The sequence below is a fragment of the Lolium perenne genome, chromosome 1, assembly GCF_019359855.2.
Source record: "Lolium perenne isolate Kyuss_39 chromosome 1, Kyuss_2.0, whole genome shotgun sequence".
Classification (NCBI taxonomy): Eukaryota; Viridiplantae; Streptophyta; class Magnoliopsida; order Poales; family Poaceae; genus Lolium; species Lolium perenne.
In genome coordinates, this window is record NC_067244.2 from 20455793 (window position 1) to 20480699 (window position 24907).

At 48.8% G+C, this 24907-nt stretch overlaps 1 protein-coding gene and 1 long non-coding RNA gene across 2 annotated transcripts; one reads left to right on the forward strand and one right to left on the reverse strand.

The window, feature by feature from the left end:
• The first annotated feature begins 258 nt into the window (after positions 1–258).
• On the forward strand, positions 259–1726 carry LOC127343687 (uncharacterized). The gene is made up of 2 exons (XR_007877449.2): positions 259–870; positions 1339–1726. It is a non-coding gene; the product is annotated as an uncharacterized lncRNA (long non-coding RNA).
• Positions 1727–9978: 8252 nt separating this feature from the next.
• Positions 9979–12343, reverse strand: LOC127343691 (uncharacterized). The gene has a single exon (XM_051369880.2). The coding sequence runs from the start codon at positions 12142–12144 to the stop codon at positions 10273–10275; it is 1872 nt and encodes a 623-aa protein (XP_051225840.1). The 5' UTR covers positions 12145–12343; the 3' UTR covers positions 9979–10272.
• Positions 12344–24907: the final 12564 nt, after the last annotated feature.

Below are 24907 nucleotides of genomic sequence, written 5' to 3' on the forward strand. Positions count from 1 at the left end.
AAGAAATCCAGGGAGATGTCAGTCCAAGCAGAAGAAGGAGTCAAAAGCCAACTTGATCTCAGCCTCGATATCCAACACGTATATTTTACCAACATCAGGATTTGTCCTTAAAATGAGATCGATAAGAACTGATGATCAGAATCCGACAAAGTAGAATGGAAGAACAAAGGAAGGAAGTCAGGTAGCTTAGAGCAAGACAAAGGCAGAATAACAGCCTCAAAGTGGGGGGCAAGACAGAAACTCTCTCACTTTTTCGTGTCAAAATTCCCACTCCTGTTAGGAGCATTCTAGGTGTACCGTTTTTCATGGCCAGATCTGAATTCATGTCATGTGCTTTCAACAACCTAATTATAAGAATGCCAAGAAGAAGCAATTGTCGAGCCGCTCATCTAGAGACGCATCTTCCAGGGGCTTCTCATGAGGCACGCTGGGTGGAATGGCTAGCTTCGTTGGAGGAATGGGTGGTGGTATGCCTCGGGGAATGGGTGGTGGTATGCCTCGGGGAATGGGTGGTGGTATGCCTGGAGGGGCTCCCGATCCCGATGTTAGCATTTGGTGACCGTGTGGTCACATCAGCTCTTCAAGTGGCTACAGTTTCCCTGAAATAGTTCCTCCGCTTCCTTTATGCAATTCCCTTGTTATTTTAACTAATATACTATGTGCTGGCTGTTGGGTCCCACCTTTATGCAACTTGGATGATATGTTTGCTACTTGTGCCTTGTTGCTTTTTTATGCAGCAGAAGCATACTGCATATCCTTTGGGTGCTTGAACAGACGTCGAGTTGTTCGAGGAAAGGAAACCTAAAATTGATATCATGTAGGTGTGGATGGGATATTTCCACTAAATACTTGACAGCGGCAGCAATCCCAGTTGAGTTTAGTTTCTTACTTTACCAAGTATTAGGCTTCCACTGTTAGGAGAAACTATGGAGTCGATGTGATCTATTAGAACTATCTGTTTGTACCTTGGAAGAGATGAATTTATGAAAAGCATCAGGCTTCGCTCTTAGGTAGAAGCCTAGAACTAGTGTTACCATCCTGCTGTTTCATTACATGTCCAGTTGCCATCTTTGCTTAAGCATGGGCTCCTTTTGAATGTACCATATGATTGTTTAGTTGCATATGGTTTTCCTTTTAGATATGGGCATTTTCATGTAGATGGTTGCTCTGACATGTACCATCGATGTGGCTATAAAATTATATGTACATGTTATAGCTTTTGCTTGTCGTTCTTGGCTAGGTTTCCACTTTCCTGCTATTTCAGTCTGCCATCTTTTCTTATGCATGTCCAGTTGCCTTATGTTCAGGTGTTACTTTCTCTGGTCCGTTGTCATGCAGGTGACGAAGGAGGTGTCCTTGTTAAACCGGTGGCTTGTGTAGGCGATGGAGCAGCAGGTTGGCGTGCCGCTTGTGAAGGTGCGAAGTGGTGCTGTACGTTGGAACCGCCTGGCCGACATGCTTTCTTCTATGATATTTCTTGTAGTTGGTTAGGTCAAATGCTGGGCTCGAGCATCTTTTAGTTTTGCCGTTGGATGTTTGTTTCCTAGAGACATGAGCTAGCTTATTGATGTCGTGGACCTGGTGCGTTGGCTCCACTTTAGGTTTATAAGCTACATGTAGATATGTTTATTCTGTGCTTTGGCAAGACAGACTTGTCATGGCCCATGAGTTGTATTGATACAAAATTTTAATTGAAATACAAGTTCTTGACGGTGTTTCAAGTTAATTTGTGTTGGATGCCTGGTGTTTCTTACTTAAGGTGGCAGACATGGTCCTTGATGCACTCCAGGTGTTTCCCCATGAACAAAATTGTGTACGGTACATGCATCGGCCATCAATTATACTTCCTCTCTGTTCCCTAATATAAGACGTTTTGGAATGGTAATTTAAAACTTTTTATAATAGGCAACAGGGGAGGAGTAGAAAAAATATGGCATATCATACGAAATAAAAAATAGAAAGATAAGGCATCTCCCTTTGGCTGCCGTGTATCACAGGAAACAAAGCATGCATGTTAGATCCATCGATGCGCCCAGAACAATGAGGTAAAATAATAAAAGAGTTATGTGTCACAAATGACGGCCTTCCAATTAATGCTGTTGTTAGTTTGAGAGGCGATTAATTGTCCGCTTCCGTGATTTGTTTTGCTTCTCCTGAAACTGAGGGTCAGAGAAACCGAAAATAGCGGCAAATAAACCAGCCAATATAAGGCATCTCCTTTTCTCCGGGGTGTATGCCTTGGGACAGAGGAAACAAAGCATGTGAGATCCATCCTAGGCTCCTGATTTCATGCGTCTTTAACAACCACCCAGGTAAAATAAAATAGAAAGAATATTGTATCCCAAATCATAGCCTCCCAATTAAGGCAGTTCCTAGTTTAGAGGAGGGTTAATTGTCCGGTCCAGTCTGTATTTATTTCTCTCATGATGAAATTGAGTGTCACCGGCGGCAAGACAATCAGTACTAGGAGGGGATGAAAAATAAGTGGTGCCAAATACCAAAAATTCGAACAAAAACGAACCCGTGGCTTCTAGTTTATGAATAGGGAGAGGGGTGGAACCATCGCGTGCGGCTGGCGCGTGCGACCGACTTAGTCACGGGTTATGGAGAGGAGAGGAGAGGCATGGCTATATGGAGATGCCCACGTGCAGAGGAGAGGAATTAGTAAATCTGACTAGCCTGTGTTTTTTAACTTTCGAATTGGCGGGAGGAGGGGGGGGGGGGGGGGGGGGGTTTAGGGGTTGCGGCTGGCCAACGGTGCCCTCCTATTTAGGGGTTATGTGCCGGCACCCCATACGGTCAGGCGCGGGACACCGTATGGCGGTCACGAGTGGAGATGCTCTTATCAAAGTCACAACTCTAGATCTGAATTTTATGGTGTTTGTGTGTTGAACCCTTTTTGGTATGTTGTCGTGCAGATGATGGACGGATGAGCCGATCATCTTCGACCAGTGGCATCTGCTTGTGACGGTGCAGCAATATAGAGAGCAGCAGGCTGCCGTGGCGCGCCCTCTAGTGGAGATGGACATCGGCGGAGATGGAGCTGTCTAGGAGGTAGTGAGGGAGGCATGGTCCGAATGGCTGACGGAACAGAAGATGCTTTATTTGTTAACTTCTTCAAGTAATGTTGTAGTTGGTGAGGTACTAGTAAGATGAAGGTTCAATGCTGCGGTCATCTTCAACTGATCTTCATTATTTATCTCGAGTGTTGGTAGAGCTATGTACGAGGTTTAACTTTGAAATAGATGTAGTCCTCTCGTTTGGGGAAAATGAAAAGCAATGCCTCACTCATGTGTTGACATTGATGTTTCAAAGAAGAAATGCTATATTTATACGAGGAATCACCCGAGAATTTGTGACTATTAGATGCCATTTTTTGGAATGCAAATACATGTGTCTTTTTGTCCGGTTCACAACTTTTGTTGTACCCAAGTCCAAAGCCACGATATGGTGGCTGGCCATGCCGCAGTAGGCAACCAAGCCGCCGCTGATACTTGTTGTGCCGATCTCGCCGGATTCGTCTCGCCTGTCTCCGGCCACGGCCTCCACCCAGGAATGCCGCTGCAACTGGTTCCATGGAATCTGAGATAATAACTACACAACAGAAAATTCATAATTAGTGGGATTCTTTTGACCAATTCTCAAACCATCGTAGCCATGCATGTCAAGAAGATGCAAATATGTTTTATATTATAGATTTTCGATTTTTTCCTAAATATTTACTAAAAAGGTACAAAGTTTGACTTTGACTATTGTGAAAGGAGGGAGTACCCGTTCTTCAAAGAATTTATAGAAATATGTCTGCTTTAACACCCACGAAATACTAGCAGGTGTACTAATTTTACAGTGATGTTATCTCTATGTATGCGAATTGAAGGGATAAACATGTACATTTCCCTCAAATAGAGAAGAATAATTTGGTATACATGAACTGCGACTTTAGAGTTGCGGAAAGTCCCTGGTTTTTAATTAGGTACTTCCTTCCGTTTGCTCCCTCGGTTGCTATGTAAACGGCGTAAAAATTCAGCCCGCTAGGATTAAGGAGATCGTGGTTATCCTTCCTGGTATTTCACCAATTTAACTCCCCTCAGAGCACACAGCCGGACTCCTAGTTTTTCACCCGGTAACTACTCCACGATTTAGTAGGGGTAAATAGTTCTTAACTCTCCTCATTACTCCATTACAGACCAATAGATAGATACAGCTGCCTCCGAATACCAAATTATTCTCATTAAATAGGCAACAAATCCTCCGAATTAAAATCTGGCCTGGTAAGCGAAGATTGGCCAGGTAGTAGTATATATATAGCCTTTAATTAGTCCAATTAGCTCTCTCTCCAAAAATTCCGTAACGACCTTGTTTAAGGTGGCAATTAATTAGGTCATGCGAAGAGATGGAGTAGGCCCACGAATTTACATGACCGCACAATTTTTAATCTCCAATTTATCCTCTTTGTTCGCGATGCATTTGTTCTTTTTTTTTAGACGAAACAGTTTTCACGTAGCAAAATTAATGGATAGGAGGTGGAGGAGCGGTTTAGAGGGAGGACAGGCCCCACGCGTGCCAATAAATTGTCGTATTTATTGCTATATGAGCCCTGTTTGTTGATATTGTTTTGTTCCCGTAATTCTCATCGTGTAGTACCAGGGAAGGTAACGGGAACAATAATCATCTTCCCATCTTATTCTCCTAGTAATAAATTCCGTGCTGTAAATCCGGTTCCATTCGGCAAACACACCATGATGGAGACAAGCATAATCTGCGGGAGTGTTTCCCAAAGCGTTAATAGTGGAACGAGGCCATGCATCAAATAAGTCAAGGATCCCGTAATTAATTACAGGGCGTTTCGTTTTGTTTTCTCTAGGTGGGCCAGCCATGTCATCGATCCGTGGTGTGTTTTTCATCCAGGCGGTCCATTCGTTCCAAATGAGATGATGAAAATAGTGGCGGCAAAAACAAAAAAAGTGGCGCCCATTTGTGAGGTTTGAACGAAAAGTACCCGCTGCTCTAGTCTATAAATATAGCGAGGGGTGTAGCCAACGCGTGCGTCGTGTGTGACGACTTAGAGGAGAGAAGAGAGGACACTATGTCGTCGGCGCGCTGGATCAACTAGCGGAGTTCATGGTTTATCCGATTCCCGGCGCGCGCGAAGAGGGAGATCCATCAGGTAATATATATCCACCAATCCCATTGATCGATCCGTACGTGGGGGTTTCTGCTCATGATGATGTGACCTTTTCTCCATGTATATATATTTGGATGCTCTTATATGCATACCTCTTTTTTTCGTATCCATCAATCCGTCGTGCTTTGAAACAAGAGGAATACTGGGTACTGGCTTTCGGCCGGCCGGTGCACGTGAGTTGCTAATCGGTCTAGGCAATTGTTTCCCTTTGTTTCCTTGAGATAAATGGTGCACGCACGTACCTGATTTGCTAAATCCACGCATCGATCGATCTGGACGTGCGCGCGTGCGTGCGAGAAAAGAGTCTTTTTTAATCAGTTTTTTGATTGGTTGATTGAGGTCTCCGTCGAGCCGAACGGATCGATTTTGGTCAACGAGGCTTTCCTTTCCTTTCCTGCGCGCGCAAATAATAACACGGGCCCCTAATAACGTGGCATCAAACGTGCGCCTCCTCGTGCGCAGGCGGCGTTTCTCGACGCCTTGGTATTGCAGCAGCCGCTGGAGTCCCCGGAAGACATCCTCAGGCTCGCCGAGCTGCTGTCTCCGGCACCGCCGCCGGAGCAGGTCGTTCCCGAACCGGCGACCAAGCTGTACTGGGCCATCATAAGGGACCGGAGGAGGCAGTTCAGGGCCAACGAGGCGAGGATCGTGGCGAAGGTGAATGCCGCGTTAGAGCAATACGCGGCGGCGCAGGGCAGCACGGCGTACGAGCTTCACGCCATCTGCGGCGTGAACGAGGACGTCTCCGGCCCCAACGAAATCCCCAGCACCGACACCAGCACCCATCTACTCCCATACAGATACGACCGCTCCCACATGAACTTCCTGGCGACGACAAGCTTCGGCGGCGAGCCGGTGCTGTTCTTCGCCGAGTGCCGCAACTACGACGATGTCGAGGACGAGCAAGCGCCGCTGTGCGTCCCGGTGGGCATACCTCCGCCGAGAGCCTCTCTGGTCCGGTGCCTGTACTGCGACAGCAAAGGGGGCAACATTGTGCACCCGGCGTCGACGGAGTTCCACGGCCGTGACAAGAAGTTCGAAGCGGCGGCGCGCGGCGGGACGCAGGTTCGGCAGCTGCATCGGAACGAGGACATCATCCAGAGAAGCGATCACTATGCGGAGCGCATGAGTGCGCTGCAAGAGGACTGCATATACTACGACAGCGACGGGGCGAGCAGCGACGATGATCGGGACCTTCTTTCTATGTGTGAATTCGACGAGTGAATTGCGTATCCACATTTAGTCTAAACCTTAGTGTGGCCGCCAGGTGGAGAGGAAAAGAGCTCACTAGTTCAACACTTTTGTGTCTAATAAAGACAGAATATTAGTTCTGTATGAGAATGAGTTAGCATGGCCTGGAAATACTCAGAAATCCAACCTCACGGAGTACTCTTTTCCTGAAACTAATCTCGCATTCAGCATTTGATATCGCATTCAGCATGACTGCAGCTTTTTTTTTTTTTTTTTGCGAAGAAGGACCAGAATGCATTAAACAAGAGTCTTACAGACAAGCTCAGAAAACTGAAAAATTACAAAGACACCCCTCTGAGCTCTGGCTTCGTCGTCCTCATCGAGCAAGCCGCCACGCCGGCGAAACCCGCCGCAACTCCTCCGAACGCTTGGACTGGGAGGATCCCCTTCACGACGCGGAAGTCGACGCTCCTCGGTGCGCAAGCACCTCCACCCTGCGCGACAGACGCCGCCGCCATCTTGTTCAACACCACCCGAACCTTCAAGATCTTCAAAAGCCGGAGCCTCCACCACACGGCCCCCGGCACGGGGACGAGACGCACCACGCCTCCGACGAGACGCGAGCGAAGCAAAGACGGCAGATCCGCCGCTGGCCTCCACCGGAGCACCGACCGCGAAGGAGAGGACCACCGCCTGCAAAAGCCACTCCGGCCACGCCACCAACTCCCCAGCGCCGCCGGCTAGCAACCTACTGCTACCTACACTATGTACACGCCGGGATCCGGCGATTCCCCATCCTCCCGCCGCCGAGGCGGCCGCCGGAGGATGGGGAATCACACGAATCGCCGGCGGCGAGGTGGAAGCAGAAGGGGGTTTCAGAAATCGCCTACCTCTACTGTAGCGGGAGGAGGGGAACGGTGCAAGCTCGGTAGGCCCGAGACCGTTGGCAGAATCTGGTGGGGTTTGTTGGGTCCAGTCGCGCCGTCCTGTAACCCTAGTTCAGCATGACTGCAGCTAGTAGCAAATATCTAGGTTGCTTATTCAGTTACCATTTCTGAAACTGAGTATAAGAGCATCTCCACTCGTCCCCCCGAGGAGGCCCCCGGCGAGCGTTTTTTCCATCCGGACGGCGAAATTCGGCCCAGTCGCGCCCCCGGTTCCTCGTTTTCGTCCGGATTTGGGCCTAAATTCATCCGGCGATCCCACGCCCCCCCCCCCCCCCGGCCCCCCGGGGAGCTCTCGGGGACTCCGGACGAGTGAAAAGCGGGGAAGGGCCCGATCTGTCGGTGACTCGACGCACGAACCCCACCGCCACGTCGCTCAAAATCTCCCCCACCCCTCGTATCTCTCTCGCCGCCGGCACCACCCCGCCGGCTTGTTGCCCAGATTGCGCCGCCACTCCTTCCCCACCTGCCTATATTCCGCCGTGTTTGGACGACGGCCTATCTGGCTGCTCTTCCGCCGGCCTGTTTTCCGACCTGCTTGCTCGTCGTCGTTCGCGGCTCGGGTTGCCTCGACCACGCCCGTCAGGTGTTCGTCCATTTGCCTCGCCGGCCATGGACTCGGACGAAGAGGAGGAGCAGATGTTCGTCGAGCTTATGCAAGAAGAGATGGCAGCAGCCGCCCAAGACGACGAGCACATGATGATCCTTGGTTGCTTGGCAAGCATGTACGCCGGACTGGCAACTCGTCGGCGTGGTGGGTCGGCACGAGGTCGCCAGAAGTGCAAGCCGAGACAGCGACTGGAGGGCTACTGCATGTTGTACGCCGACTACTTCGCCGACAATCCGTTGCACGGTGAGAGTGTTTTCCGGCGTCGTTTCAGGATGAGCAGAAAGCTATTTCTGTAAATTGTGTATGCCATCCGCCACTTTGATCCCTACTTCAGATGCAAGGCGGATTGCACTGGTTTGGTTGGATTTTCGTCACTGCAGAAGTGCACAGTGGCTATCAGGATGCTGGCGTATGGAGCTCCCGGTGATACTGCAGATGACTATCTTCGGATGGCCGAGTCCACCGCCCTTGATTGTTTCTACCGGTTCTGCAGGGCCGTCATAGCAGTGTTCGGGGACTATTACTTGAGATCACCCACTGTCGAAGACACTCAGAGGATCCTTGCAACAAATGAAGCTAGAGGTTTTCCAGGGATGCTTGGAAGCATTGATCGCATGCATTGGCAATGGAAGAACTGTCCGTTTGCGTGGCGAGGAATGTACAAGGGTCACAAAAAAGGCTGCACTGTGATACTTGAAGCAGTGGCTACCCATGATCTTTGGATTTGGCACTCTTTCTTTGGTATGCCTGGATCCAACAATGACATCAACGTCCTAAACTGCTCCCCGGTCTTTTCCAAGCTTGTTGAGGGTCATGCTCCCCCGGTGGACTATGTGATCAATGGTCGGCACTACAACAAAGGATACTACCTTGCAGACGGTATCTATCCAAAGTGGGCAACATTTGTGAAGACGATCTCCAACCCTAGCACCCCCAAACTTTGCGAGTTTGTCAAGAAACAAGAAGCTTGCCGAAAAGACGTCGAGCGAGCATTTGGTGTCCTACAGCAGAGATTTGCTGTCGTCCGGTTCCCCGCTATGACTTGGTCCAAAGATCAGATGTGGGAGGTGATGAACTGCTGTGTGTGCCTACACAACATGATTATTGAAGATGAGCGAAAGCATCCGGTTCCTCTGGCTGAGCAACAAGCACCATATGAGAGAGAGGGTCCTCTTGCACAGCCTAATCACCAGGTGCCTCCATCATGGGCCGCCTTCATTGCTATGCGCCAGGAGATTCGAGACTCTACAATGCACCACCGCTTTGCAAGATGATCTGGTGGAGCACATATGGAGGCTCCGAGGCAACGCCAACGCCGACGCCAACTAGTCTGTCTTAATTTGTTTGAAAAATTGTGAAATTTGTGTGCTTCATTTGTTTCAGCACTTGTTAAACATTGTACTGTTATCGCCGAATTTGTTTCAGCAATTTTCGTCCTCTTGTTTGCCCAACTTGTTAAATTTTATGTTGAATTTGTTTGAAATATGTCAAATGGTCGAGGTTGGGGGTTTCCTGCCGGGGGGACGGCTGGAACTTCGGCGCTCCCCACGCCAAATCTTCATCCAATCCGGACGAAAATTTCGCCGGATTTGGGCGTGGGGAACGCCAACGAGTGGGGATGCTCTAACTCCACATTGTTATTACTATACTAAGCTAACGTCAAATGGATGATGATTTAAAATAGCGCCGCAATTAGACCAAAAGGAAAAGAAAAAAAAACACATGCCACCTGACTCATGATGCATAGAGAATGTATGCTATCTGCCCAATCAACAAAATAAAAAATCCATCTCTAAAGCAAATATCATCTCATGCCGCCCAAAAACACCAAACAAAGTGGAAGCATGCAGTCCATCAGGACGAAAACATTCTTGGAGCTGACCAAGTTTGCGCGGCCTCCCTTGGAGCTCCTCCTCTGTTAAACCAACACATACACAAGTCACATCAAACTTGACATCCATATTACAGAAGGAAATAATAGAGCGCCATCCATATTACACAACTCTGAATCTTTGAATGCATCTCCAATCAAGTACTCCAATCTCATATACTTAAAGTGATACATTTTGTTAAGATATCCAACTCTGAATATTTGAACGCATCCCCAATCGAGTAATACAATTCACTGAATTACAGTGCTAAATCTTAGAATGCATCTCCAATTAAGTTGTACAATTCATGAATTACAGTGATACATTTTTGTAAGTGTCCAACTCTGAATCTTTGAATGCATCTCCAATCGAGTAATACAGCTCACTGAATTACAGGGTTAAACTTTGCTAAGATGTTCAGCTCTGAATCTCTGAATGCTTGTGCAATCAGGTACAATACAATTCACAGAATCACAGTGACAATTTCTGGAAAGACAAAGCTTCGGGACTTATCTCCTTCCTCTGGTCGACATGGTCGTCCACCTCGAAGAAATGCCAGCTCGTCTCGTTGAACGCACGTGCGAACCCGTCGCCCTCATCCACATCCCCGGCCTCGTCGACGCGCTCCTCCCACGCGAGCTGCTCCGCCTGGAGCACGAGCTTGGCCTTGGCGGCGGGGCCCGAGCGGTTCTCCTCCGCCTGGAGGGCGTAGCGCCGGAAGCTGTTGCCGAGCACGCAGACGCGGCGGAGCTGGGCCCAGTTGGCGTCGAGGAGCGCGTCGTAGAGCGAGGCCTCGCAGTGGGGCATGTAGAAGAGCGTGGGCTCCGCCACGCGGCAGCGGCCGCCGTCGTCGAGGCTCGGGACGGCGAAGCCGAGGGCCGCGGCGGCGGCGCACTCGACGGCGGAGAGGACGGGGTCGAAGAGGTCGGCCGTGGCGGACCCCGGGAGGAGGTCGCGGCGGAGGAGGGCGGCGAGCGCGAGCTGGAGGCGCGCGGCGGGGGAGGACTCGAAGCTGCCGACGCCGAGGAGGGAGAGGCGGGCGGGCGCGAGCTGGGCGAGCCGGCGGCGGAGCGGGGTGTTCGGGAGGAGGAAGCGGCGGTAGAGGCGGGAGGCCTCGACGCGGGAGATGGCGGCGCGGACGCGGGCGAGGAGGCGGGCGACGCGGGCCGGGTCGAGGGACGGGTCGGAGGGCGACCAGGGTTTGTGTCCCATCATATCAACAAAGCTCCCTTCACTGGCATATCCATGAAGCAAAATAGTGTACGAGATGATATCCGGTTTGTGTCCCTTGGTTGTCATGGAATCAAAAATTTCTGCAGCTTCTTTGCTTTTTCCATGTTTGCAAAGGGAAGTCATGAACGAGTTGCAAGTAAAGATATCTGGTATCAGACCTCGCTTTGTCATTTGTTTGAACATTTTAGCTGCCTCTTTCCACTGCCCTGATGTGAAGTACCCATGGATCATGCAATTGTACGTCACATTATTCGGTTGAACACCATTGTGAACCATCTGGCGAATGACTAGCTCCGCCTTGTCCATTGCTCTGGCCTTGCACAATGCATGAATAACTGAGTTGTATGCCATCACATCAGGCGCAAACCCTTGCTGCATCATTTCATGGAATAGCTTGCATGCCTTGCTTACTAGGCCTTCCTTAAAGAGGCCGCTGATGACTGTGTTATACACCACCACATTGAGCGAACGGGTACCTCCCTTGGCCACTGTGTGGAGCAGGTCGAGCGCCCGCAGGCTCATGCTATTGTCGCATAAGCTCTTCAGAACAATGGAATATGAGAAGGCATCGCACACGGAGCCAAGCTCGGACATCCTATGAAGCAGTAGGTCCACGGCCTCATCTGTCCGTTTTGCGGAGCAGAGGCACTTGAGGAAGGTGTTGGCGGTGATCTGGTTTGTCTTGAGGCCTGTTCTGAGGAGACGGCCGAACAAGGCAAGGCCTAGGTCGGGCCGACGTGCGCGGCAGCAGCAGTCCATGATGATGTTGTAAGTGCAGACTGTGGGCTGCGCCAGCCGTGCGCCGGCATCTTCTCGGCACACGCGGTTGAAGAGAGCTATGGCGAGGGCGGGGCCGCTTCTGCGGTTGTCGTGGTCCGGAGCACGGGCGAGCGAAACAAGGAAGTCGCGCAGGGAGCACTCGGGGACGGGGGTGGCGTGCCGCAGCAATTCGTCGAGCAGGTTATGTGCTTCTTCCGGGCTGAGCGTCCCGGCGCGGACGCGCTCCGTGGCCGCGTCAAAGGCGGCGCCGGGACACCAGGAGCGTGAGTCCGGCAAGGTGGAGGTGGAGAAGGAGCTGCGACGGAGGAGGAGGAGGTGGAGGCGGGACATCGTGGTCGAGTGGAGGAGGCCGATTCGTGGAGGAAGTGGAGCCGCGGAAGCGGAGGAGAAGGCAGGGTGGGCAGGAGCTAGGTGGAGGTGAGGGAGGAGCGGCGGCGGCGGCGGCGTAGGCGGACGCCGGACATCGTTGAGGTACTGAGATGGAGCAGAGAGGCGACGCGTCGGGAATGGCAGTGGAGAGTTTGGGATTTGGAGATACTGATTTGGACGGCGCACGTGTTCGTTTCCTTCTACCCGCGAATATGAAAATAATTTTTTTTTCCGTGCGTTCGTTTTGCCCAGCAGACCGACGTATATTATTTTTCCAAAAAAAAAATCATTCATCAATTGAAAACATAATCTACATATGAAATAAATGAAAAATAAAAAGAAACAACTACTAAAATGAATAGGCTAGGTCCTGCCTACTTGTCGCCTCTCGGGGCGGTTGACAACCCGGCCCTATCGTTGTCTCCCTCCCCCCTTCGCTTCTGCGCCGCCGTCGGAGCTCGGTGGGCCGCCGCGTCCTCCAGTAGCCGTTACCGCAGAACCTCGTTGGCGTTGTCCTCGGCCTTCTTCAGCGTCTCGAAGGACGCGACTAAAGCCCTCCGCTTCGACGCTTTCTCTTCTGGGTCATGCCCGCTCCAGTCGAGGTTGTCGTCGTCCGACTCCTCTACGGCTGCCGCCTCCCGGTAGTGTTTCTGATCCACGTCGAACGCTGCGTGGGCCGCCCGCTCCTCCTCTGCCTCCTGCTCCGCGTCATCCATGAACTTCGCGTTCATCGCCGCGTCGATAACGTTGTTTGTGCTATATTCATTCGCGTTGTCAAACTCGCCGCTGTTGTCGATCGGGGGAGGTGGAGTAGGAGCAGGCGGGGGTGGAGGTGGAGTAGCCTGGCCGCCGCTGGCATTGCTCATCATGGGAAAGGTGGTTTGCGAGCCGGCACTACGGTGGAGGTTGTGTGGAAGCTAGGGTTGAGGAAGGGATGATGTAGCCGAGCACACAGCCCTCTTTATATACGTCGGAGGCAGCTGACGGACGCGGCACGCTTGGCAACAGCATTAATTTCATTACCAGAGGTGTGCGGCCGCCGCTCGGTAGGCGAAGCATCACCATTAACGTGGCGCGTACTTCCGAAGTGATGCCTCGTCGCCAGTATTGGCACGCTTGAGAAGATGCATCCACCTAGGTCGCTAGCAGGCGGGCTGATGAGTGCATTTTTGCATGTTTTTACACCGTTATTTTGTTAAGTCATCATTGCGTAGTTATTGTTGGAGATATGCCTGAGACACAATAACAAAGTGGTTATTGTTATATCTTAGTGTTCATGATAAATATTTACATCCCATGCTATAATTGTATTAAGTGGAAACATCGATACATGTGTGTTTTGTAAACAAACCAGAGTCTCTAGTAAGGCTCTCGTTTAACTAACTTGTTGATTAATAGATGATCATAGTTTCCTAATCATGAACATTGGATATTATTAATAACAGGATCATATCATTAGGAGAATGATGTGATGGATACACACCCATAGTAAGCATAGCATATGATCAAGTCATTAAGTTCGTTTTACTACAAGATTTCAATACATAGTAACCTAATCCTTCGACCATAAGATCATGTTAATCACTTACACCGGATGGATGCTTGATGACATCAAATACCACTTCGTAAATGGGTGGTTATAAAGGTGGCATTAAGTATTCTGAAAGTATAAGTTGAAGCACATGGATCAAGAGTGGCATTTGTCCATCTTGATGACGGATAGATATACTCTGGGCCCCTCTCGGTGGAATTTCATCCAATTAGCTTGCAAGCATGTGACTAGAGTACTTATCGGTAACGAGGTTGAACTAGGTATAGAGATACCGATGACCGAACCTCGGATAAGTAAAGTATCGCGCGACAAAAGGAATCGGTATCGTATGTTAATGGTTCATTTGATCACGAAGTCGTCATTGAATATGTGGGAGCCATTATGGATCTCCAGGTCCCACTATTGGTTATTGATCGGAGAGGTGTCTCAATCATGTCTGCATAGTTCACGAACCGTAGGGTGACACACTTAAGGTTCGATGTTGTTTAGTAGATATGGAATATGAGACGGAGACCGAATATTATTCGGAGTCTTGGATGGGATCCAGAACATCACGAGGAGGTCCGGAATGGTCCGGAGAATAAGATTCATATAATGGAAGTCATCTTCCGAGGTTCGGGAAAAGTTTCGGTGTTTTGACCGGAGCTTCTAGAAGGTTCTAGAGGACCACCGGTGGGCCCACCACCCCTGGAGGGGCCACATGGGCTGAGGGAATGCTGTGAGGGCCTCATGGGCCAGCTGCAGCAGGCCCAAGAGGCCCAGCCGGCCAGCCCCCCAAGAGATAAGATCGAATCCCAAGGGGATAAGATCAAATCCCTAAAAATAGGGGGGAGACTTGGGGGGAAGGAAATCTCCCCCCTCCCCATGCGCCGGCCCAAGGAGGAGGTCGGCCAAGGGGGGATACCCTGGCCGCACCCCCCCTCTATAAATAGAGGAGAGGGGTGGCCGGCCACTTGGCCCTTCACCCAACCCTAGCCGCCACCTCTCCTCCCTCCTGCTTCTTCCTGCTCCGGCTTAGGCGAAGCCTTGCAGGAATTCTCCTCCACGACCATCACCACGCCGTCGTGCTGCTAGGATTCCGAGGGGATCTACTACCTCCGCTGCCCGCTGGAACGGGGAGAGGAAGGTCTTCATCGACTCCGTACGTGTGACCGAGTACGGAAGTGTTGCCGGATCGCAACACCGGAAGGAACCTCTTCATCAACCACGAGATCAGATCTCGTTAAGGCTTTGGATCTTCGAGGGTTAGTCGCTCATCTATCTCGTTGCTCCGGTCTCATAGATTAGATCTTGGATTTTTCATAGATTGGATCTTGGTTTTATTCGTTCTTGCGGTAGAATTTTTTGTTTTCTATGCTACGAACCCTACAGTTATAGGACCTTTGTATTTCACCGTCTTACCTCGCCCTTTTATGCTTTTCTATGCAGGATCTTAAAATAATAATTCAATGATGAAATATCAATAAAAACTATTATTTATTGATAATTTGACGTGATAAAAATCATTTAAGCACTTAATTATGCACATGGGCGAAAGGAGGATGCGAAGACCAGTTCTATAAGGTTTAGCGGAAGTCGGTGACATAGGCATCCCAAATGGGCCTGCCGAAGATAGTACCCGGGTTTACTGAAGGCCCACTACCCGAAGAATAAGAAGATTCGGGAGTCCAAGATATATTAAGGAAAGTTAGAGTTGTAATAGGAAGTGTTATTTGTAATCTGGCGGGATGAGTTAGAAACCATCCCGGACTCTGTAACTTGTACAAAACGAAACCCTCGGCTCCGCCTCCTATATAAAGGGGGAGTCGAGGGACGAAGAGATCATCGAATCATTGTTACAAACCCTAGTTCTCATAATCGTCGAGTACTTTTCGGCTGAAACCTTCGAGATCTACTTGCCCTCTACTTCCAAATAAACCCTAGCCTACAATCCATAGGCATTGACAAGTTGGTACCTTGTCAATTGGCGCCGTCTGTGGGGACTAGAGGCGTAAGGATCTGATCTCGATGGCACGTTCAAGATCTTCGACATCGTCAACCGCAAGCAACGCAATGGATCGAGGTAAACAGATCGCTGCTGATCCTGTCGATTTTGTTCCTCACCCACCCTCCCGTTTGGATGCATATGCGTATCTGGCGGAGTCCATGGAGATGACGTTCGGAAGGTTTCACTTTCGCGACGAGAAGGAAGGATCGTATCGTGTCGAAATTCCGATTTCATCGGGATCGTCGGCGGTCGATTCTGATTTTTCAAGCTATACATCGTCAACCGAGTCAGGAGAAGAAGAAACTTCGGCGACATGCTACGTCAGCACCAGAGCAAGAGAGAAACTCGCCAAGATCTTCAGCGACATGTCGTTTGAGTCATCTGCGGACTCATATATAAGCGATGGCTCATGCGATGTCGACAGTTACGACTTCATCGACAAATCTATCACAGTGGGCAAGGTCTTCATCAATCTCAACGATGATGTCACCAAACCCAATATAGATCTGAGTACAAAGTATCATCAGATTTATGCCATTGAAGATCAAGAGGAAACATCTGAGGCTTTCGACGATCTGGGAAATCCATACGTCGATCCCTCCAATCTGCGACAAGGCCTGGGCAATAAATACGTCGGGCCGCAGCCGCGAGACAGAGTTCAGCTTTCGCAAGCAGCGTGGGACAGAGCCGCGAGAGCTATGAACGGTTCAGAACCAATGGCCACTACAGCCACACCAGAGGAATTGCAAGCATATCAATATAGGCTCGCACGAGCTGCAAGAGAATTGGAAAAACAGACAGCTGAGTTAAACAGAAGAAAGGAAGCAGCTTCTGCATCTAGCAGGAGGAGGGCAGATCTAAGTCGACAATCTAGAACTTCGGGTGATAGCCACAGGGAGGCGCGGAACAGAGCAAGATCAAGGTTGCAACATATACCCGAGGCAGAAAGAGAGCACTTGGTCCAAAACCTCGACATGTCCTTCATGTCGATAGACACAAGAGGAAACATCATCCCTAAGACACCAGAGGCTGGGTATATGGCGACACATGCTTTTATCCTCGCATCTAAACCACCTCCAGGTGATCCAAGGGAGACACTATACAATATGGCGGTAGCAGGAGTTGGAGCTATGGGGACAGCGTTTGTATCAACGCCTCCCGAAGGAGCGGCAAGGCAAAATAGTCCACGACCCGCAGCAGCAACAGCGGCAGCACCTGAAGGACCAAGTGGAGCAAGAGACACAGCAGCACAAGCAAGGGTCGACAGAGCGCGGCAAAGCAGACGGGATCATCGGCAATCTCCGGAGCTTAATGACGAAGATATGTGCGGCTTGCCATGCTTCACGAGGAGAGTCCGAAAAACTCGAGTCCCCTCAGGATTCAAGTTACCCGACAACTTCAAGAAGTTCGACGGCCTTCAAGATCCAGAGGATTGGCTAGTTGATTATCTCGAGACAGTGAAGCTCACAGGAGGAACCAGGGCAACAGCTATGCAAAGCATCCAGGTGCATTTGAGTGGAGCCGCACGATCTTGGATAAAGAAACTCACTCCAGGATCTATCGACAGCTGGGAAAGTTTCGAGGATGTGTTCGTCAAGAACTTCAGGTCCACGTGCAAAAAACCTGCGTCGTTAGAGGAGTTGAGAGCATGTCGACAAAAGCCAGATGAGCCAATGAGAAAGTACATCCAAAGGTGGAATATCATCAAAAACTCGGCAGAAAATATATCTGACGAGAGAGCAATAGATGCGTTTGTCGCAGGAATCAGGCGTGGAGATTTTGTCGAAGACTTGGGAAGGACCAATCCAAAGACAGTATCCGCGTTAATGGAGATAGCAAACAGATGGGCAGATGGAGAAGACGCTGTCCACAACAAACGGCACAGGTCGCCAGAGGAGGACCGTGGTCGAAACTACCAACCAAGGCGACGATTTCCTCGGCAGTACCCGAACTATGACGCTCCAGGGCAAATTTCGGCAGGTTTTCGGGCAAACACAGGAGGAAACAACAGAGATGATTATCAGAGAAGCAGTGAACAACGAGGTGATAACAGGGATGATTCTCGCAACAACAGGCAAAATAGCGGGCCTAGGTTCCCAAGGCCTTTCGTGTCCCCTGAAGAGATGATGAATGGGCCGTGTCAAATGCATTTTTTCCTCGACAGCAACGGTAAAAGACAGTCAGGGCACCTGCAGAAAGACTGTCGAAATTTTTAGGCAATGCTAAGTTATGCAGAGCACGATAATGCGCGTGCAACACAGACAAATCCTCGATAACCCGAAGCGAGATTCACTTGCCGCCTCCTCCCGCGATTACGAGACGACAATCGGCATCAGCTCGAGAATAGCGGCAGCACCTCCACCACCACCTTATGTTGATCCTAACTCCAACGGAGCGGTGTCGATGATTCGAAGGGAAGGCCGTCCAATAGAGCTCAGAAAGTAATCTCACGACAGTGTTTATGGCGAGAAAAATGCCTCCACCAACAGTTGAGTATCTTAATTGGTCAGGACAAGATATTGGCTTCACCATAGCAGATCATCCGCAGCAAGTTCCTCGACCAGGGCAGTCAGCACTTATTCTGCCAGCAGTTATCGCAGGATTTGATGTCTCTCGAGTGTTCATAGACGGCGGCAGCAGCCTAAAGCTTATGTATGCAGATACATTGAGGAAGATGAACATATCCTTAGCAAACTTGAAGCCAACAGACACAAGGTTCCACGGCATCACACCGGAGAAACCAAGTTATCCATTGGGGAAGATCAATCTCGACATTCAGTTTGGGACCCGAGAAAATTATAGAATCGAGAGGCTGGAATTTGAAGTCGTGGATTTTCCATCGCAATACCACGCTCTGTTGGGACGACCAGCATATGCTAGATTTATGGCGGTGCCACACTATACATACCTGTTGTGGAGGTTGCCTGGACCAAAGGGACCAATCACAGTCAAAGGAAGCTTTGCCTTAGCCGATAAGTGTGATAAGGATTTTCATCGGCTATCAGAAACTTTCGGGATGCAAGCTGAGTATTTGGCGTCAAAAAGCATGACTGATTACGACGTACTGCCAGACGTTGGAAGGCCAAATAAAGAATCAACTTTCAATACCGAGAAAAATTCTAAGGAGGTGCAGATTCACCCGACAGACCCGAAAAAGACGACATCTATCGCAAACGACATGGATATCGCATAGGAAAGCGCGCTCGTCGAGTTCCTCCGTGAGAACTGGAAAATCTTCGCATGGTGCCCAGCTGACATGCCAGGAGTACCCAGGGAACTTGCCGAGCACCACCTAAACTTGGATCCATTAGCGAGACCAATCAAACAACCTCTGCGGCGTTTTTCGGAACCAAACCGCAAAGCTATGCTATCAGAAGTAAATCGACTTAAGGAAGCTGGTTTTATCAAAGAGATATCTACAGAAGCCACATGGGTAGCTAACCCAGTGATGGTGCCGAAGAAACACACGACAGTCCTTCGCATGTGCGTCGACTTTACGTGTCTCAATAAACATTGTCCAAAGGATCACTTTCCCCTCCCGAGGATCGATCAAATTATCGACTCCACGGCTGGATGTGAACGTCTTTCCTTCCTGGACGCATATTCTGGTTATAACCAGATCAGATTGAAAGAAGAAGACGAGGCCAAAACAGCGTTCATAACACCTTACGGCGTGTTCTGTTACAGAACAATGCCTTTCGGTTTAAAAAACGCGGGAGCAACATATCAGAGGATGATGCAGAAGTGTTTGGCGACACAGATCGGGAAAAACGTGCAAGTATACATCGACGATATCGTTATAACGTCAAAAGAGGGGGCAACACTGATCGAGGATCTCAAGGAAACCTTCGACAACCTCAACAAATTCTGCCTCAAGCTGAACCCGACGAAGTGTTCCTTTGGCGTCCCAGCAGGAGAACTTCTGGGATTTCTGGTCTCAGCAAGAGGGATTGAAGCAAATCCCGACAAAATACAAGCTATCATAACAATGAGAAAGCCAACATAGTTGAAAGAAATACAGCAGCTAACTGGGCGAGTCGCAGCTTTGAGCAGATTCGTCGCCAGGTTGGGAGAAAAAGCGTTACCATTTTACGCTCTAATAAAGCAAGGAGATAAATTTCAGTGGAACGAAGAGGCCGACAGAGCCTTCGAGGATTTGAAGCGCACAATCTCGACACCACCAATTCTGGTGGCGCCGAAGGAAAAGGAACCTCTCCTGCTGTATATTGCAGCCACGCCCCAAGTGGTGAGCACGGTGCTAGTTGTCGAAAGAGAAGAAGAAGGAAAACTCCACGGAGTACAGAGGCCAGTATACTTCGTCAGCGAAGTTTTATCGCCATCAAAACAAAGGTACCCTCAGTACCAAAAGCTAGCATATGGAGTGCTCACAACAGCACGAAAATTGCGCCACTATTTTTCGGCACACCCGATCATAGTGGTCAATGAAGCTCCCTTGTCAAATATACTAAACAATCCAGAAGCTACGGGTCGTGTCTCCCTTTGGGGAATAGAACTTTCCCCTCGGGACATCACGTATGAAAAAAGAAAAGCAATCAAGTCGCAAGTTCTGCCGGACTTCATCGCAGAGTGGATGGAGTTGCAAAACACAAGACCCCCAGACCTGTCGAGAACCTGGACCATGAACTTTGATGGGTCCAAAAGACTAGAAGGAGCTGGCGCAGGAGTAGTACTCATATCACCTGAAGGCGACAAGTTAAAATATGTCCTTCGGATGACGTTCCCTAACGCATCCAACAACGAAGCAGAATATGAAGCTCTCATACACGGGATGAAGATGGCGAAAGCTTGCGGTGCAACTCGACTAAAAATCTTTGGCGACTCACAATTGGTGGCTCAGCAAGTTATGAACCAATGTGACGCAGTCAATGATAGCATGATGGCATACAAGGAGGTGTACAACGAGCTCGAAAAGTTGTTTGATGGATATGAAGTAAATCATATTAGCAGATTAAGCAACGACGAAGCCGACGTTCTTGTAAACATCGGGTCGCAATGCCTTGCAGTTCCGCCAGGTGTATTTTGGGAAGAGATAACAGAGAGATCTACAAAATCGACAAAATTAAAAAAGAAGGAGAAGAAACCCTCGGGGGCTACCAAGGAAGATCAAGAGGAAGAAGAAGATCAGGACCTGGTCATGGTGATACAGATACCATGGATGCAGACGTACATATCATACATCCTCAGGAAAGAAATACCCGAGGATCCAGTTGAGGCAAGGCGAGTAATTCGACGCTCCAAGGCTTTCACGGTGATCAAAGGAGAATTGTACAAGCGAAGTATTTCAGGCGTCTTGCAAAGGTGTGTTACACCCGAAGAAGGAAGAATAATTCTGAAGGATGTACACGAAGGAATATGTGGCCACCACGCGAGTAGTCGAGCTATTGCAGCCAAGGTTTTTCGGGCAGGATTCTATTGGTTGACAGCAATCGAGGACGCCAAGGAAATAGTAAGAACTTGCGACGCGTGTCAAAGGTTTGCCGCAAAACCTCACTCTCCAGCAGCAGAACTAACACCAATACCATTGTCATGGCCCTTTGCCCAATGGGGACTTGATATGGTGGGAAAATTACACAAATCCTGGCCAGGAGGAAAGGAGTACATGCTAGTAGCTGTCGACAAATTTACAAAGTGGATAGAAGCGAAGCCGATAAATTCACCAGACGGAGCATCTGCAGTAAAATTCATAAAAGGCCTCGTCTTCAGATTTGGAGTGCCCCATAGCATCGTCACAGACAATGGCAGCAACTTCACATCCCACGAATTCAAAGATTATTGCAAAGAAGTGGGTATCAAGTTACAATTTGCGTCAGTTGCGCATCCGCAGACCAACGGCCAAGTCGAGAAAGCTAATGGAATCATCTGCAACGGCATTAAGAAACGCTTATTAGCGCCATTAGAGAAAGCTCGATACACCTGGCCAGAGGAGTTGCCCAGTGTATTATGGAGCATACGAACAACACCAAACACAGCAACACAAGAAACTCCGTTCTTCTTGGTTCATGGAGCAGAAGCAGTATTACCAATCGAGATAGAGCATGACTCTCCACGAGTCGTAGAATATGATGAAGAGGTGTCGAGAAAAGCGCTAGAAGATGACGTCGATGCACTTGATGAAGCTAGAGATGAAGTACTGTCTCGGGTAACCAAATACCAACAGGACTTGAAGAATTACCACAGTCGACGTCTGCGGCCAAGATCTTTTCAGGTGGGAGACCTAGTTCTTCGGCTGACGCAAAAAAGTCATGAAAAACTCGAGTCACCATGGCTAGGCCCCTACATTGTCACGAAAGTAATCGGAGGAGGAGCATACAGGATAAAGGACAAGAAGACAGGGGTGGAGGAGCAAAACCCCTGGAACGTGGCGCAACTCAGGCGGTTCTACGCCTAGAGCTGAAATATAGTCCTTGTAAAACTTCAATGTACTGAAACGCCCGCGAGTTTTCAGACGCACTCTTTTCCTTTTTCGGGGCACCGAGTGGGGCCGGGAAAGGTTTTTAATGAGGCGGGCTCGCGGTGCTGCAATATAATAAAGATAGTGTCAATATAACTTTTCTTTATCGACATGCTCAAAGTCTCCGACCCGACGAATTTCAATATAGTCCCTCAAAAAAAGAAAAGCCTTGCCTTGGTATTAAAATACCTCGTAAGTCAATAAAAATACAAAATAGTACTCAAAAAAGAAGCTCGGGGGCTGATATTCGCCAAAACTACATATTAAATAAATGCCATGGTTCAAAACCTCGCAATACACAAATACAGTAAATAGCCACCGAAACACTCGGGGGCTAGACAAATATAGAAATATGATGATTGCTTCACAAATATAATCACAATCATGGGTTACAAAGAAGAGTTATCTACAAAAGGAAAATAATTAGTCATGATTCAATATGTCATCAAGGGTAATTCTGTTTTCTTCAGGAGCAGCGCCAAGAAAATCAGCATAATGACCATCGGCAAAAAAGTCGGCATCCATCCGAAGAAGGTCTTCAATCATTTCTTCGGCTACAGGCGAAACCTTCGTGTTAATTTGGTCGACACCAACTCTTCGGCGCTTTACTTTCTGATGAACTTTCGCAACAACTTGGGTCAGGTCAAGATTTGAGTGGCAGATCTGAAGCATGATAAGAGCAAATCTGGCGCCAGCTACCAGTTGAGCTCTGACAAAATCATGGATCTTGTGGGCATCCTTAAATTTCTCCATTAAGTCAGGAAGAGTTTTTGGTTGAACGTTCCGAGGAAACATGGAGTTATAAACCATAGACAGGGTCCTGGTACAGAAGTCAAGGAAGTCGCGAGTTTGAGAGGTGCGATCCTGAAATCTGACAATCTGGCGGGTCCTCTCTGGAGTAGCCCAAAACAAAGAACCATGGTCAAGGGAAAGGTTAACAAGGAGGTTTGTCCTAGTATTTACCCTCTCTTCTTCGGCAACAGCATCAGTAAAGGAACCTATTAAAACAACGAAGCAGAAAACTTTAAAAGACATAGCATGAAGACGGAAGATATCGGAGGATGAAACAAGCATACCCGACATATCCGCACTGGTTTCATTCATTAACTCGAGCATGAAATTTTCTCGACTAGTCGCCTTTTCAGCCTCGGAAGCAGCGATTTCCTTAGCAGCCACGGCCTCGCGAGCTTGCTGAAGTGCAATTTTTTCGGCTTCAGATGACTTACGGGACTTTTCCATCATCACAAGTGTTTGCTTCTTTGCATACTGAAGTTGCTGCCGAAGTTCATCCAATTCTCGCGGCAAGGAATCCTCAACAGGTGTAGCATCAGCAAGAGTTCTCCTTGAGCGAGAAGAAGAAGGCGAAACATTGGAAGGAGCGGAAGATGGAGTATAGTTATCAAATACCAACTGAAATTTAATAAAACAAGACAACATCAATCAACAAGCAAAGATAGAGTTTTCATTAACCTTTCGGAATAATTACAAAGGTCTTACAGTGGAGCTAATGAAGTACGTGTCGCCAAATAACTACTTTGGCGACAAGGGCAAAAGAAACAGAGAAAGATAAACAAAGAGGCATGCAAACTAGACCTCCGGCCTTGATGAGCTAGGAGTCGAAGCTGGTTTGATCCCGAGATAGGCCAAGATTTTCTTCGTGTTGGGCTTGGCTGCCTTAATCAGCGACCTCCATCTTGATTGCTCTATCTGATCGGTGTCGCCAACTTTCATCCAATCAACGATCTCGTTGGCTGTCGGCCAACCAGGGCAACAGTGCTTTCGACAGCAATCTTCATGTTTTCCTGACGCATCTTCAGTCCAAGGTCCTCTGATGAATTGAAGCTCTTGGCAAGGGTAAGGAAAGTCGGGGGCTCCTCTTTCTTCGGGAAGAAGTAGGGGAACAGCATCGACAATCCCGCATAAGCATTTGCCACGCCTTCACGAATTTCGGACCCATGAAGCTCCAGATAAGAAAGTGCGTCAAGGAGAGGGTCATTGACGGGATTCTCCAGATCAAAATCTTGGTTTGTTTGGTCTGCCACAGGAAACAAAACATTGGTCAACAACAAGAAACAGCGGTTCTCATAAAAATAGAAGGGATCAATAATATTACTGTGAGTGCGTCGACTTTGTGATTTCAGGCGCTTGAGGATCCCCTGTTCACGAGCAGCTTGTGCAGCTTTATGCTCGTTTAAAGCAGATTCAGCGTCTTCAAGTCTTTTCTGCAGTTCCTCGACACTAGCAGCTTTTGCTTTGGCTTCATCAGCCTCGGCTTTGGCTTCGCTAGCAACAAGTTCGGCTTTATTACGAGCCGCCTCACTTTGCTCCAGTTTTTGAGCAAGTGCGTCGGCACGTTTGTTGGCCTCTGCAAGTTTCTCTGTCGAGATAAAAAAAAAAGAAGAAGAAAGATCAAAAATCGCGACAAACAACAAGAGCAAAAAGTCAGAAAGAACGGCAAGAATAAAAGTTGTTACCTTCAGTTCTGCTAGCATACTCACGGTACCCAATGAATTGAGATCCGATGTGGATAAGATCTTTGATCATGGGCTGTCAAAGAAGAACACAGCAAGAGAAACATCGGCATGAAAAAATAGGGAAGGCGCGAAAAAGCAAAATAGAGGAAATATAGATATCGACAAACTTACATCATCCAAGAGCAGGGTCGAAGAGCTGCCCAATTGAGGGGCAGGTTCAAGAATTGTTTCAATCCTTG